We start from the raw sequence: 16,031 nt of genomic DNA on the forward strand, positions 1-16,031 counted from the left end.
GTAGTATTCCATTGTATATATGTACCACATCTTCTTTATCCATTCATCTGTCGATGGACATTTCGGTTTGTCTCATGTCCTGGCTATTGTAAATAGTGCTGCTATGAACATAGATAGGGGTGCATGTATCTTTTTCAATTATAGTTTTGTCTGGATATATGCCCAGGAGTGGGATTGCTGGATCATATGGTCATTCTATTTTTAGTTTTCTGAGGAACCTCCATACTGTTTTCCATAGTGGCTGTACCAACTTACATTCCCAGCAACAGTGTAGGAGGGTTCCCTTTTCTGCACATCCTCTCCAGCATTTATTATTTGTATACTTTTTGATAATGGCCATTCTGACTAGTGTGAGGTGATACCTCACTGTAGTTTTGATTTGCACTTCTCTAATAATTGGCTCTGTTGAACATCTTTTCATGTGCCTTTTGGCCATATGTATGTCTTCTTTGGAGAAATGTCTATTTAGGCCTTCTGCCCATTTTTCGATTGGGTTGTTTCTTGTTGTCTTTTTTGATATTGAGCTGCGTGAGCTGTTTGTATATTTTGGAGATTAGTCCCTTGTCAGTCGCTTCATTTGCAAATATCTTCTCCCATTCTGTGGTTGATCTTTTCGTTTTGTTTATGCTGTGCAAAAGCTTTTAAGTTTAATTAGGTCCCATTTGTTTATTTTTGTTTTTATTTTCATTACTGTAGGAGGTGGATTCAAAAAGATATTGCTGTGATTTATGTCAGAGTGTTCTGCGTATGTTTTCCTCTATGAGTTTTATACTATCCGGTTTTATATTTCGGTCTTTAGTCCATTTTGAGTTTATTTTTGTGTATGGTGTTAGAGAATGTTCTAATTTCATTCTTTTACATATAGCTGTTCAGTTTTCCCAGCACCACTTATTGAAGAGACTGTCTTTTCTCCATTGTATATTATTGCCTCCTTTGTTGTAGATTAATTGATCATAGGTGCATGGGTTTATTTCTGGGCTTTCTATCCTGTTCCATTGATGTATATTTCTGTTTTCATGCCAGCACCATATGACAGTGATTTCCACCAATCTCTTCCAGCTCACTTGTTTGTTCTTCTGCCTCATTTATTCTGCTATTGATAACTTCTAGTGTATTTTCCATTTCATTTCAGTTAGCATATTGTTCATCTCTGTTTGTTCTTTAAATCTTCTAGCTCTTTGTCAACACAGTTTTGACCAGAGCTGTATTACAGCCACAGGCATTAGTTTCTGTAAAAATCCCACAGTCAATAATGTGTTAAACATTTCCTGTATTTTCTTGGTCTGTGACTCCATTCTTTTTCCAAGATCTTGGATCATCTTCACTATTACTACTCTGAATTCTTTTTCAGGTAGATTGCCTATCTCCACTTCACTTAGTTTTATCTTGTTCCTTCATCTGGAGCATATTTCTCTACCATCTCATTTTGTCTAACTTTCTGTGTTTGTGGTCTCCATTCTGTAGGCTGAAGGATTGTAGTTCCTCTTGCTTCTGGTGCCTGCTCACTGGTGGGTGGAATTGGGTCTTGCCCCTCAGGTGGGCAGGGCTGGGTCAAGTGGTGTGTTAGAAGTGGCTGTGGCTCAGGATGACTTTAGGCAGCCTGTCTGCTGATGGGTGGGGCTGTGTTCCCACCCTATTAGTTGTTTGGCCTGAGGTGTCCCAGCAGTGGAGCCTGCAGACTGTAGAGTGGGGCTGGGTCTCGGTGCCAAAATGGTGACCTCCAGGAGAGATCACGCCAATGATCATTCTCTGGGGCCTCCGCCACCAGTGTCCCTGCACCCACAGTGAGCCACAGTTGACCCCCATCTCCCCGGGAGAGCATCCAGGACTCGCAGATAGGCCTGGCCCAGGCTCCTATGGAGTCACTGCTTTTCCCTGGGTCCCAGTGCATGTGAAACCTTGTGTGCACCCTCCAAGAGTGGAGTCTCTGTTTCCCCCAGTTCTGTGGAGCTCCTGCACTCAAGCCATTCTGGCCTTCAAAGCAAAATGCTCTGGGGGCTCCTCCTCCCGATTCCAGACCCTCAGAATGGGGAGCCTGATGTGGGGCTGAGATCTCTCACTCCAGTGGGAGAACCTCTGTGATACAGTGATTTTCCAGTTTGTGTGTGGGTCACCCAACTGGCAGGTATGAGATCTGATTATGTCACGAAAGTGCTCCTCCTACCATCTTGTTGTGGCTTCTTCTTTACCTTTCGATGTAGAATATCTTTTTTGGTAGTTTCCGTCTTTTTTGTTGATGGTTGGTTGTTCAGCAGTTAGTTGTGATTTTGCTGTTTTTGTGAGAGGGATTGAGCTCAAGTTCTTGTAGTCCACCTTCTTGTCTCCTCCCCTCCCTATCTAAATTGTTTTAGGCAGTTAAGGGCAGGGGCAGAAAGCTCTTCTGAGTCTGTTGGGCCTTAACTGCTTTCAGCTTAAAATAATCTACCTGCCAAAGTAGCACATTTTGGGGTGGCACATTCTGCTCCTCTTCAGTCCCACCTTTCAAACTTCTCCAAGAAGTTTCACAGTCCAGATGCTGAGCTGGTAGATTGCTCCTCTCACCGAACCAGCATCTGAGTCCTGAGAATAGGTCAATTCTGTTAAAGAGTTGTCTCATTTCAGAAGGCAGTGATGCAATTGGGCTCCCACAGTTAGGCCTATATTGTGCAAGCAATTAGATATTCAATAAGAAAGCATTTCTGTGGAAACAAAAGAAAAACAAAGGTTAATGTTTGGAGCATACTATAAACCCAGTTTGAGTCCTAAGGGCAGCCATTTAAGAAGACTTCTAGCTGTCAGGGCCACAACATCTTTTGCAGTTTGAATATTTCTGATGTCACTGGGTGTTCAGGTAAACTTTCTGAGGGGCCCACACAGCAACAGGCATAAAGACTATCTATACATGAGCTGCTGCGATGATTTCTGGGAAGTTTATATCAAGTTGTTCACATTTAGTTTTCAGAGCTTCAGGAAGAGAGCAGTTTTTGTTCATAGTGATTCCAAGTCAAAAAGTGGGTAAAAGTTGGAAATGTTAGCTTGGAGAGTTTTAGCCAAATATTGAAGGAAACTAGAAGAATTCAGGATCCAGTCCAGTTTACAGGTAGAAAACAAAATCTCAAAGCCAATTAACAGCACTAGAATATGATATCCACAAAGGTATATTACTGAGACATGGTTTTTCTCTCTGCAGTTAGCTTCATTTCTACCAAAGATAACCATGGTAAGACTAATGTCTCTGCAAATTAAGTCTAGTTTCAACAAACTTGGCCTTATTATTTACATAAGTGCAACAAGAATAGTGGCTGACCATATAGGCTCTTTTAAATCTGCTTTGTTGGAACCTTTCATAAGGAATCTCAGATTTAACTTTTAAATGCCTCTGGAGGCTAGGCAGCCAAGCCAAGGATTTACCATCAGACTTTGCCTGCAGTACCTATATATTTGGGGTAATTCTTCTCCTCTTGAGGTCCCCAAGATATCTTGAGGTTCCTGCACCTGCCAGGAACCCTGTAAGGAAGGTACCAGGCTGGTTTTTCAAGGGGCATTATTGGCTCCATAAAGTCAACCTTAGCTCCTTAAACCTGTCTGGTCATATCTGACTCTGTGCACATTCTCAAATATGACACTCCAGTCAAAGCCTTGGTGTATAACCAATGTTTCCAATTGTGTCATGTTATGAGGACAGATTCCTATTGAACTTATGCAAATAATTGTAATACCATGAAAATAAGAATACTCGCTAAGAGTCTCCAACTTCTGGAGGGATCAGATAGTGGGAGAAAGTAATTGTTGTATCTTTGTTCACAAAGGTATATTTACCAAATTGCTAATAGCTTAAGAGAGAAAGAAAAAGGTTTCCTTAAATCTAGAAAAACAAAACCAAGAAACCAAGGATATTTCAAACAAAAAGTCATAAAAGTTGTTCTCATCCTCATCAGTCATTCACTCCCATGTAATTAATTCTTACTGATATTGATCTTTTGTTAGCAGTTTTATGAAGCCATCAGTTTCTCCATTAGATTAATGCAAATTCTTACCCAGTTTAGTGGTGTGATCAGAAAGTTATCAAAAACCTGTACTTGTTAGATTCCTTTCCAGGAGTTTCTTGAAGGTGAAGCACTTTTGCAAGAAACCTTTTCCAAAGCATCAGAGCAAAAGAGTAGCTGTCTGTTAATGACAAAAGAAAAGTCACAGTTAAAGATTTGATGAGAGTTCATTATAATGCAGTTGATAAGGAAATTTGATTATTTTTGTGACATACAACATTTTTAAGTAATAACTGGAATTGTGACTGAAAACAATACATATCAGTTTTAGGAATTTTACAATTTCTGGAATACATATTAATAACATACATCCATAGAAATACAACATAAAGAAGGTTTAGTATTACTTCTTGCCTGACAATACTTGCCATGTAATTTAACATCAAATAAACTTAACTAGTTTAACATCTCTCTCTCTCTTTTTTTTTAAATATAAGGTGAGAGAACCAATCTTTTAGGATGTTCCAGGGACCCTCTTGAAACTCCCAATTATTTCAAGGACAAAAAGATTTCATTTAGAATTTGATTTGGGGGATTCAAATAGGATCGTAGGTCATTGTGGTACAATATTTAGTCATCCATTTAGCCAAAGTGACAACAAAATACTTTGCAGGCAGATATAGAAAGTTATATAATTGTTAAAAAAAAAATGAGTTCTTTTAATAGAGAAGACTCAGTTTTCTTAAGTAACCAAAGACTTGATAAAGAGAACATGAAGCACAATAAATTCTTTTGATAAAATACAGAATCTTTAACCTTTCACAATCTTATGAAGAGCAGACTAGTCTAAGAAAATCTTGTTCTTTTAGCAGATGAAATTAAGTTTTAGTTTTACACAAATATAAGTATACTATTGTTATTAAAGCTTATTTTAAAAATATTTATAATAAATTCATTCAATTTTAGCCAGTTTGACTACACAAGGCAAAATTCTCTTTTCCTATCCTTCCCTCCCTCCCTTTCTCCCCAACTTTGTATATCCACTTAGTTTGTCTTTTATTTTCTGCTTTCTCATTCTGAAATAATTAGTTACTTTATTTTAGGACAATATTAGTCTTTTTCTCTTAATAAAAACATATCTCCATACCTCATACCTTTTCTTAGCCAAAAACACATCTTATTCCCTTGCATACAGCGTTTTTTTCTTTCTAGTAGTTTCAATTACGTATATTAATTAGAATTCTTAACTCTTGGAAACTTTAATATCTAGTGAAAACTAAGTAAGCAATTGTGAACTGTCATACTATCATTCCACAGACTGGCAAATTTAGGAGTACATTTCATAATTTCTAGAAGTATATGCTTCCTCATAGTACAATTTTTTTTAATGTGACACAAGACATTTTACTGACAGATCCAAATATCTTTAGTTTCTCTGTAATAAGAAACCAAAAGTGGATAAACCTATGTTCTGTATTTTATCTTATTTGGAAATGACCTCACTGAATTTCCATAATTTAACTTAACATAGCAAAACTCTAAATTACCAAAGAGATTTAGAAAACTATTTAAGTAGACATATCATAAACCATAATTATTTTTGAAAAGTTCACTTAAGATTTTTATCTCCCCTAAAATTATTTAATTCACTTGTTCTTAACAATCATATTTAGATTACTCATAAAATTTCATGAGACATTAAAGCAGCTAGCCATCATCTTAGATTATTTTTCTTTCTGACAAATTCTGTAACAGAGACAACATGAGCTTATTTGACTTTTAGTAAACCTAGGTCAAATAAATTATATTTAATGCAGAAAACTGTAAAGACATGGCAATTTTAATTAAACCAACAAACTTAAACTAGCTTTTATTTACCAAAGATTGTCCCAGACCACATGAACTTGAAAAGCATTTGGGTTAGTGTCTATTATATTTCAGAGTGTTTAAAAATATTTAAATTGATAAGTGCATGTTTTTCTTTAAGCCAGTTAAACAGTCAGTTAATTTTTTTTTTTTTTTGGCAAGCTAATTTTGGCAATACCATCCAGAGGTAGAAATATATCACATATACATAACATACATCCATAGACATATATAAACACACAGATACAAACAGGGACCCTAAATTTTAGCCAAGGATCAGGTACAACAATACAAAACTCATTAGCTTGTAAATAACAGTTGAATCCAAATTGTGTCTCTGGAAGATGGAGCAAGTGAAGGTTACCACTCAAATGGCTAAAGCATTTTACTAATTTTTGTGGCAAGGACTTTTATTTGTCCGAAATAAGTAATCTTATGGAAGCTGTGGATTAAATTTTCGGCAAGGGAAATTTTATAGCAGTTTGTGTTTTATTTTAAAAAGCCTCTCCCCCCACCCCCCCTTTTGTTTACTTCAGTCTCAGAGGATTGTGGGCTGTGTATTAGTTATATCCTTGGGGTGTTTACATTTCAAAGACATGGAAGATTTATATCTTCAAGGGACAAAGAAAGAATGTGAGTTGTCTCCAAGGAGTTTTGGAATATGTTTCTCTATAATTATCAGAAGTCTAGGGTAATTACTATTTTCCTTCTTTTTAGAACACTTCTGTTCCAATGTCCTGAGTTTTTACAATATGTGCAAGCATTTTGAGATGAATAGGGGAGGTTTGGGGGTTGGTAAAGATAGGTGTGTTTTGAATTGTTTCTAGAGCTGCATTTCTGGTTTTGCAAAGGTTTGCAAGATAAGGACAGTTGATTTTAATTCCTCAAAGATTGGGTTGCAGCCTGAATACTGTCAAGGGGGCTGGCCCACCCAGCCAACTACATTATCTTTAATTTGCTTCCTTATATCAGGGAGATTTCCAAAGAAGATGGAAATCAAAAGATTTCTATGTTCTGGAGCTTCAGGGTTTAATGCAGTATGCCTTTTAAAAGTCTGGATAAAGTCTTTAACAAAGGCCTTCAAATGTTTTCCTTTTCCTGAATGTACAATTCAGTCTTGCACCAGTTCACTTCAGGAGGAAAAAACCTCTGCTGTTGCTTCCATTAGCCCCTGAATATTGGCCTCAAGCTGATCCATTTCCTGATTATTTATAGGAGGGCCTGGGTCATCTGTTTCTTCTGTGAGAGTTCCCCTCCACCCCGCCACCGCCAGGAGCTGTCTGTTTTGTCTGTTAACTACAACATAATTTTATTATATATAATCCAAAATAATTTTTATGGAGGGGGAAAGCACACCTTGGCAGCTGTAAGTGGGATTGTGAATGTACATTAATCTTTTAAACTCCTCCCTAAATTTGGTAGGAACTGAAAGTAGAGGTAAAAGGGTTTTGTAATTTAACAGAACTACTGCCATCCATAGACATGAATTCTTGCATTGGGGGTCCAGAAAACATTTGCAAGGGACATTGCATAGGAAAGCCTGAAGCTGGCAGAACCTGATTACAGGGCCTTGTAATCAGAGAAGTAGATGGAAAAGTACAAGGAGTTGTAAGGGGCAGCGAAGCCAGCCCTACCACCCATCCCAAGTGATTCTGCTAAATTCACCTCCTGGCTTTCATGATTTACATAAGTAATCTTTATACCCTGGGCCTGGTGATCTGGACAGAGTGCTTTCTGCAGATCTTAACAGGAAAGGGAAGTTAAAACAGGCAGATGGGGCTGAACAAGACAAAAAGAATCCTTCATCTCTGTTGTTGTTGTCTTTAATATAGGGGAACCACAGCAAAGCTTGTCTAAAGAGATGCCAGTCTTGTGAGACTCATGAACTCACCAGTCTGTAAGGCCAGCTCCAACAACAAGCTTATAGGGTCTATCCCTGTATTCAACCCTATGAATTTTCCTCCTCATGACAAACAACACAAAAGACAAAAGAAAACAATGACCTAGGAGGAAAGGAATCAATAGAAAGCAAGAATACTCATAACAGATCTTTACCAGAGTCACTATACCAAAGGAACTGACTCACACAAATAGTGTCTCCTGCTAATCTAAATCTAGAAAAAGGAAAAGGATTCACCCCACTCTTGCTTCCACCAGATCCTGCAGGCAGAGATCCAGGAGACTGATGTGGTAAGAATTCTTACCTTCTACCAGAGCTTCCAGGATCTCTCAGCTGCAGCAACCCCAGAACAAGCAATGCCCAGACAAAGGAGAGCCCCACATTCGGCACCAAACTATTGGGGAGGAAAAATTTTCCCTTCATTCCTTATAGGTTCTTTGGTTGGTCTCTTAACTAAATCGACATAAGACAGATTAACAGGAGAAAAACAAATTTAATTTCATAGGTTTGAGAGCCCCACAAAGATATGGAACTCAAAGGCAGTCGGGCAATTGAGGTTTATATACTACCCTGAGCTAAAGAATGGGATAGGGGCCCGAGCTTCAAAGGGGAGGAGGACAATGCACAGGAAGACGAGAAGAGCAGATCTTTGGAAATCAGATGTTTTCCCTGCCATATAGAGGGCGCTTTCAGATAAACAAAAAGTTCTCTCTGGTGAAAGCTCTCTTTCTGGTACAGGCCTCTAATCTACGTTCTTTTAGGCAATTATGGAGGATGTAAGAAGCTCTTCCTGAGTGTGCTGGGCCTCGACTGCCTTCAGTTCACATTACTCTACCCGCCACATTTTAGGGTGCATATTATACTCCCCTTCAAATGCAACCAATCATCACCACCACATAGACTCCTGTTTCTTCTACAGCCTATTCATTTCTCCCAAGCCAAACCTGGATAATTTCAAAGCAATACCTAGATATCTTATTTGATCTAAAAACATTTGATTATTATTTTTTAATTTATGGACTTTCTTTAAGTAAAACCCAAATATAATATCCCATTTTAAGAGTAAACAGTAACTCTTTAATTAAATATCCAGTCAGTGTTTAAATTCCCCCATCTCATATTTGTTTCTCTTTTCTCAAAACAGGATTCCAAACAAGAGTGAAATAAGGTTCTTAAATTGTAATTTTCTAATGCTCTCTGAAGCCCACTTTAATCTACATGTTTCCCAAAACTTTTGTTTTTCTTGCAATTTACTTGTTGAAGTAGTTATTTGTCCTGTATCATTTCCCACAGTCCAAATTTTGCTGATTGCATCCAATGATGTGCTAAGGTACAGTTTGTGTAGGAAAGGCAAGGTACATGTTTGATGGTTTTCCTGTGATTACATTTTTCCTTGTCAATTCTGGTTCTAATTTCTTGCTTCCATTATATATATAATCTGTCTCCTACCTATGCTGTGCTTTCCTCATACTGCAGCATCCTATTCTGACCACTGGGTAGCACTTTAGTGAATATTTAGGGCCAACAGGCTATGTGTGAAGGATATGGTAGGATGGTGAAATTATATTACAGCACAAGACTGGATAGAAAAATAGGAAATTGAATATCATACACCCCTGTTCTTAAAGGATTTTGAGTAATTATCTTTTTTTCTGCAACTTCATCCCCACTATTTCCTTAATCCTCAATAGTTTCTCTAGCCATGCCCTTGGGGTGGTTTCTTTCTACACACTAGAGAATTCATCAGTGTTTTGATAAACAAAGGCAATTCTCACTTGTGCTTTAACTAATACTTTTTGTTTGTTTTTTCCTTCTGGGTAAACTTTTATAGTCTGAAAGTTATAATGGCCCCACAGAGCATACAGTGCTTCTGAATAAACTTCTTTGATGGGTTTCAGCAATCAAATTATAAGATAATTTTGTTTAGCAGGAATAGACTCTTAACTGGGTCTTAAAGGAATAGGCAAGGCATAGTCAGGGACGTGAGAGAATGTCCTATTTCTCAGTTTCTGAAATCTATAGATAGTTAAAGAAAACATTTTGAATGCCAAAATTCTTTTGGAGAAGAAGCTCAGGATAGTGGTTAAGGGCACAGAGTCTGGAGTCACCTCTGCTAGTTTGAGCAAATTACTAAACCTCTAAAGCCAAATTTCCTTGGCAAGATGTGGCTAAGGATAGCCTGCCTCATGGGAGGTCTATGAGCTATTTCCACTTCATATAATACAGTTAAAACCTTAATGATAGTTTATTAATATTAATGTATTTTTATCTTAATGAAATCAATAATCTCATTCACCAGAGGATAACACATAAAGTCTAGCAAACTTGTGAAAGCCACACATATTTATTCCTTTAGTGAGTAAAGATACCTGAAAGTATAGGCTTCTTCCTGTGACATGTTGATACTTATTGACCATCCTGGTATTTATATTTCACTTGTTTCCTCTTTTTTCCATTAATTTATGTGTCTTTACTTTTGTAGCTGACTTTCTGTCTCATCACTTATTTGACTTCTTTTTAAATATTATATTAGCATTTCCTCTGTGGCTTCTCAAATCCTTACCCACGAGTGATACATATTTTACTTTATAAACTGTAGATATTTGGAGTATGGTTTTAAAGATTGGGTAAATACATGCTCAGAAATACATATACTTTTAAAAATAGCAGTTATTAAGTACTTGAAACCTAAGTACGTCATTATTTAAAATTAACAGGGATGGATTTCACTTGATCCCAATACATGATCAATCTAGCCAAAGAATTCACCAGCAACATTGACCATTACTTGGATGACCTTTGAAGAATGCAAGACACACTCAAATACACATACACACACATATCCAATAACATTCATCAGTCTTAGTTGTATAATTATCACCTCATTTGTGATAGAAAGCAAGTCAGTTCTGCATATTTACTTGTCCAGTCTATATCAAAATCTTTTAACAAATTAGGTTAGAAAAATAAATCCCTAAAAGCTTAAAATGCAGCTTATTTTCCTCATACTTGACTATCACTAAAAGTTATCTAAATACTAATGAGAGGACTAATGATGTGATTGGCTCCTCCCAATTTAAAAAAGTTATTGCTGCCCCATTTTATCACTAAGGCTATTTGATGCTTAGAGAAAGCTTAAGAAACTTGTTCAACATCACAAAAGGTCTAGAATCTGTAGAAGCTAGGATCTGAACTCAAGTCTTGTGATATTACAGCCCTGGTGTCTAACCACCAATCAGCAGAACCTATGTTCTTGGCATGAACCAAGAGGTGAAACACTGAACACAGTACCTTTACTCCACGTTTAGAAGTAAGGTATTTGGGGGATGGTTTATATCTTACTTAAGTTATAAATAACTTGGACTTTTAAAATTTATAAAACAGGAGTTAGGCAGAGGTGGATGATCTATAAGCTTCTCTGCCCAGCTAATGTAAGAATGAGCTTTAGTTTGACGTTTTCTCACCGTCATCCATTTTCTTATCCCTTTCCCTACCTGTAAGTATTTTCAAGATGAAGACATGGGGAGATGTTATTTACATCAGGCATAGTTTTAAACAGAAGCCACATTAACTGAGGGACTATTTGATATCTTTGAGCAAGTTCATATAGGCTCACATTGCCTCCCTGCTCTTTTAATTTTCAATCACTTCTTTTTACAATTCCTTTTCTGGAATAAATGCAAAGCAACAAAAGGTATTTAATGAAGAACACTAATAAAACCATGACCACAACAGGTTGAATTTGTGGTACCCTAAGGAGAGATAATTAGAAAACTGACCAAATAGTTGAATTTTCTTCTGCCAAATATGTACAGTTTCAGTCTTGAAATTTGTTTTTTAAATTTGTTTCTTTGCCGTTATTAGAAATAAAGTATAAAATATGTATGCTTTTACATTATAAATGGTTATGTAAGTTAAAAACTTACAAAAAGGTAAAAATAACATGCATAGTTACCCAACAAAAAGTACTTTTCATATTTTGTTGTGCCTTCCTCCAATCTCTCTCACCTTTGTATCTGAATTCTACCTAGGCTGTATCCATAATATATACAACAACATTTATATACTGCTAAACATTGTATCATAAAGAAGTTCTTATTTTTTTATATAATTTTTGTCATAGTAATAGATGTTTTCATAATAATTTATTGAATTGTTGAATGATAATTTTCCTAATTCTTCATCATCCATTGAGTATTTAGGTTAACAATTTTTACTACTGTCATTGATCCTGTGAGAAACATCTTTGTTCTCTAGCTTTGGACTGTTTCCCGAATGGTGCTTTACCTGGCCAAAAAATTGTACATTTTTAGCATTAATAACACCTGTTGCCTCAGTGTTTTACCAAAGGCACTGTATAGTTTAGAATGCTAGCAGTGATACTAAGGAGTGCCATTTTTATTATATCCCTTCCAGTACTGTATATAAGATTTTTTTCAAAATATGGTTGTGATTTTAAAAAGTGTGAATAATGGTACCTCCTCAAAGTCTCTGAATGCTTTTCATTTAAATATTAGAGTGAAGGAGCCTCCCAGGAAGGAATTCTGGAAGATACACCTGTGGATCCTGACAATGAGGCTTATGAAATGCCTTCTGAGGTAAGAGTTTATACACCTGAAATTCCAAAAATAAAGTTTGAGAGTTCAAGTTGGGTCCAATAATCAGTACCCCAAAGCTGTCACTGTCAGATTTCCCTTATGTTTGTCCTTAAAGAGAATGACTTACTCTCTAGATGCACAAGTTAGCCACATCCAGGACATGTATTGTGTGGACAGCTTTCAAGCTATGAATGGTTTTTACATTTGTAAAGAGTTTAAAAAACGAAAAAAAGGCAACAGCACTGATAGAGACGGTATGTGGCCCAGACAGCCTAAAATATTTACAGCCTGGCCTTTTACAGAGATTGCTGGCCCCTACATTGAAGAATTATTTTACTAGAAACTTTACCTTCTAAAACAAATGCCAAAATGGAAAGTTAGAGAAATCAACTAAATGCCAAAAGTAGTAATTATTATTTGCCATACATTTCTAGTGAGATGTTTGCATAGTAAAATAAAAGTTACTCAAAAAAATTAGAGAGTAGAAATATGATAAATGCGTAGTTTGCAATAATGGATACATTTCAGTCTAGCATTTTAAACAGCATACTTTAATTTGAAAGTAAGTATCTTTAATAGAAAAGGTATCACAAGAGAAATTAGAAAATACTTTTAGATGAATGAAACTGACTCAGGAAGAAATAGAAAATCTGAATAGATTTCTAATGAAAAAAGAATGAATTATTAAAAACCCCAGCCAGGGAGAGCAGTCCAGGACCAGATGGCTTCACTGGTGAATTTTACCAAACATTTAAAGAAGAAGAAATACCACTAATTACAATTAATGCCAATTAACTTATCATCCAAAAACTAGAAGAGGGAGCACTCCCTAACCAATTCTATGAGAACAATATTACCCTGATATCGAAACCAGACATCACCATTAAAAATTGAGTTAAGGTGTGTTGTAGATAGGTTATTCTTCTTCTTCATGGCATTATTAAAAGGCATATTGATAATCATTCCATTTGCAGAAATTGAGCTTAAATTATTTGCCTAATTAATTTTACCAATATTTGGGGGGGTCTTTTTATACATGGGACAATGCTAATAAACACTATAGAAATACAGGAAGAGTAATTGCTAGTACCAGGATGCAAGGAGTTTACACTCTAGTAGGTTTGAAAAACAAATACAAGTGTATCCCTTCATTTACTCATCATGATACCCTTAACATTATTGACTGCCTTTTATGCACCAGGCATCACAGGGGCAAAAATACACACGATGCACAAAAAAGGTTAACATTTTACAAGATTTCTTTAGATCAATCAGGAGAAGTTTTATAGCAGAGGTGGTAGTGATCTGCGTGGAAAGGGGTGGGAGGTATGATAGGCCAAAATGAAGGGAGGACATTCTAACACAAGGAAAACTCCAAGGCATACATGTCTGAGAGTGCATGTGGATATGTCTGAGGCACAGTGAGTAATTAAATGTGGTTCAAGCTTTGAGAATAGTGACAGATGAAGGCTGCAGGGATGGGTCAAAGGCAAATTGTAAAGTACTGTAAAAACCTGGCCATTTAAGTTTGTACTTCATTCAGAAAGCAGCTTGAGTTATTGAAAATATGTTTTAAGCAGGATTCTGATATTATTAGAGTTGTTTTTTAGGAGGACTAATCTGGCCACTTTGGTTAAGACCATCAATATTTTTATTGTTTATGTTTATCCAAGTATTATAGGGGGAGAGGAGGAGCTTTGAAATAGTAACAATTGAAGCCACAGATGAAGATGATATTCCCAACTGGCAAAGTAAAAGGAGAGAAAATGTGACTTGCCTTTAAACGTTGTAGAACCAAATCAGGTGATTTCTTAGAAAGAAGCTAACACTTTAGTTGAAGAACATGAGAGCCAGGTAAGAGAGACCGCCTACTGTGTCCTACAGGACTAGGTCATATGATTATTAAATGGCGCAGGTGGAAGTAGAATTCAGACATCCTAACCCTGACCACAAGAATAATAATTCACTTTTATATTTGACAGGAAAACAAAACTATTAAAAAGAAAATTATACTGGATGTAGCAGAATAGTTCCAGAACGGTTAAGACTATAACCTTTATTCAAAGTGGCAAGCCATGTCCCATCTCATTTGCCCTAAAGCCCTGATTACTGGTCACTTATACTAAAACTTCGTGTTGTCTTTCCGATTTTCCTATTATTAGGAAGGGTATCAGGACTACGAACCTGAAGCCTAAGAAATATCTTTGCTCCCAGTTTCCTGAGATCTGCTGACAGATGTTCCACCCCGTACAAGTGCTCAGCTCCGACGTGCCCAGTCATGACATTTTCTCAACGTTTTCAGTGTGTTTTGAAGTCTTCCATCAGCAGTGATGGGAGTATCTGCACCTGCCCCAACTCAGCATTTCGGTGCTTCCCTCTCACCTAATATATGATAGCAGGGCCTCTGTGTGCTGTGGATATTGTGGCTTCAAATCTAAAATGTTAAATTAAAAACACCTAAGTGACTACCACTTATTTCTAAATCTTCACTAATTTTTTGTTGCTGATGTTGAAAAAATTGTGAGTGATTTACTATAATATAAGATTTTAAGGTGTCTTTTAATGATTCTAAATATATTGATGTATTGTGAAATTTAATACATACAATACTTAAATACGTGAGCATGAAACTATGCACCTATAAATATTAATTATAAAAATGTTTGTTAGTTTTGTGATGTGTTTTCTTATCTTGTGTTTGTATATAAATGGTGAAAATTAAAATAAAATGTTCTCATTACAAAAATCTTATTTTATCCCATCTCACTTTAATAATAAAACCATGCTTATAAACAACATGCCATGAGAGCTGACACAATTAAATATAAAGTTCTTCATGGCCATTTGAAGGAGGAGAGATTTTAGAGGAGTTTCAAAAGATGAGATGAAACATTAACCCTTTACTGTGGGAATTCCCTGAAGCAGCACTGCCCAAAATATGTTCTGATGTGCACTAGTACCTTAAGAGGCCTTACTAAAATAGTGGGTTCCCCTCCTACACTGTTGGTGGAAATGTAAGTTGGTGCAGCCACTATGGAAAACAGTATGGCGGTTCCTCAAAAAACTAAAAATAGACTTACCATATGATCCAGCAATCCCACTCCTGGGCATATATCCAGACAAAACTATAATTCAAAAAGATATATATGCACCCCTGTGTTCATAGCAACTGTTCGCAATAGCCAGGACTTGGAAGCAACCTAAATGTCCATCGACAGATGAATGGATAAAGAAGATGTGGTACATATATACTGGGCTGGCCAAAATGTTTGTGTGGGTTTTTCACAAATGAACTTTTTGGCCAACCCAATACACAGCCATAAAAAAGAGTGAAATAATGCCATTTGCAGCAACAAGGATGCACCTAGCGATTATCATACTAACTGAAGTAAGTCAGAAAAAGACATATGATATCATTTTGTGTAATCTAAAATATGACACAAATGAAACTATCTATGAAACAGAAACAGACTCACAGACATAGAGAACAGATCTGTGGTTGCCAAGGGGGAGGTGGAGTGGGAGGGATGGAGTGGGGATTTGGGGTTACCAGATGCAAACTAGTATATACAGAATGGATAAACAACAAGGTCCTACTGTACAGCACAGGGAGCTATATCTATATTCAATATCCTGTGATAAACCATAGCGGAAAGAATATGAAAAAGAATGTATATATATGTATAGCTGAATCACTTTGCT

General features: G+C 36.5%; 1 protein-coding gene across 2 annotated transcripts in view; it reads left to right on the forward strand.

Moving 5' to 3' along the window:
• Positions 1 to 14,587, forward strand: part of SNCA (synuclein alpha) — a gene marked incomplete at both ends in the record, with an annotated part of 126,691 nt that extends 112,104 nt beyond the window's left edge. Inside the window, 2 exons of one of the 2 annotated variants that reach the window (XM_079716037.1) lie at positions 12,249 to 12,329; positions 14,492 to 14,587. In XM_079716037.1, coding sequence (XP_079572163.1) covers positions 12,249 to 12,329; positions 14,492 to 14,524 — 114 coding nt within the window. The remainder of the gene's footprint in view (positions 1 to 12,248; positions 12,330 to 14,491) is intronic. The other variant, XM_079716038.1, reaches the window with a different exon arrangement.
• Between the last annotated feature and the right edge of the window lie 1,444 nt (positions 14,588 to 16,031).

The sequence above is a fragment of the Hyperoodon ampullatus genome, assembly GCF_949752795.1.
Source record: "Hyperoodon ampullatus genome assembly, chromosome: 1".
NCBI classification, from domain to species: Eukaryota; Metazoa; Chordata; class Mammalia; order Artiodactyla; family Ziphiidae; genus Hyperoodon; species Hyperoodon ampullatus.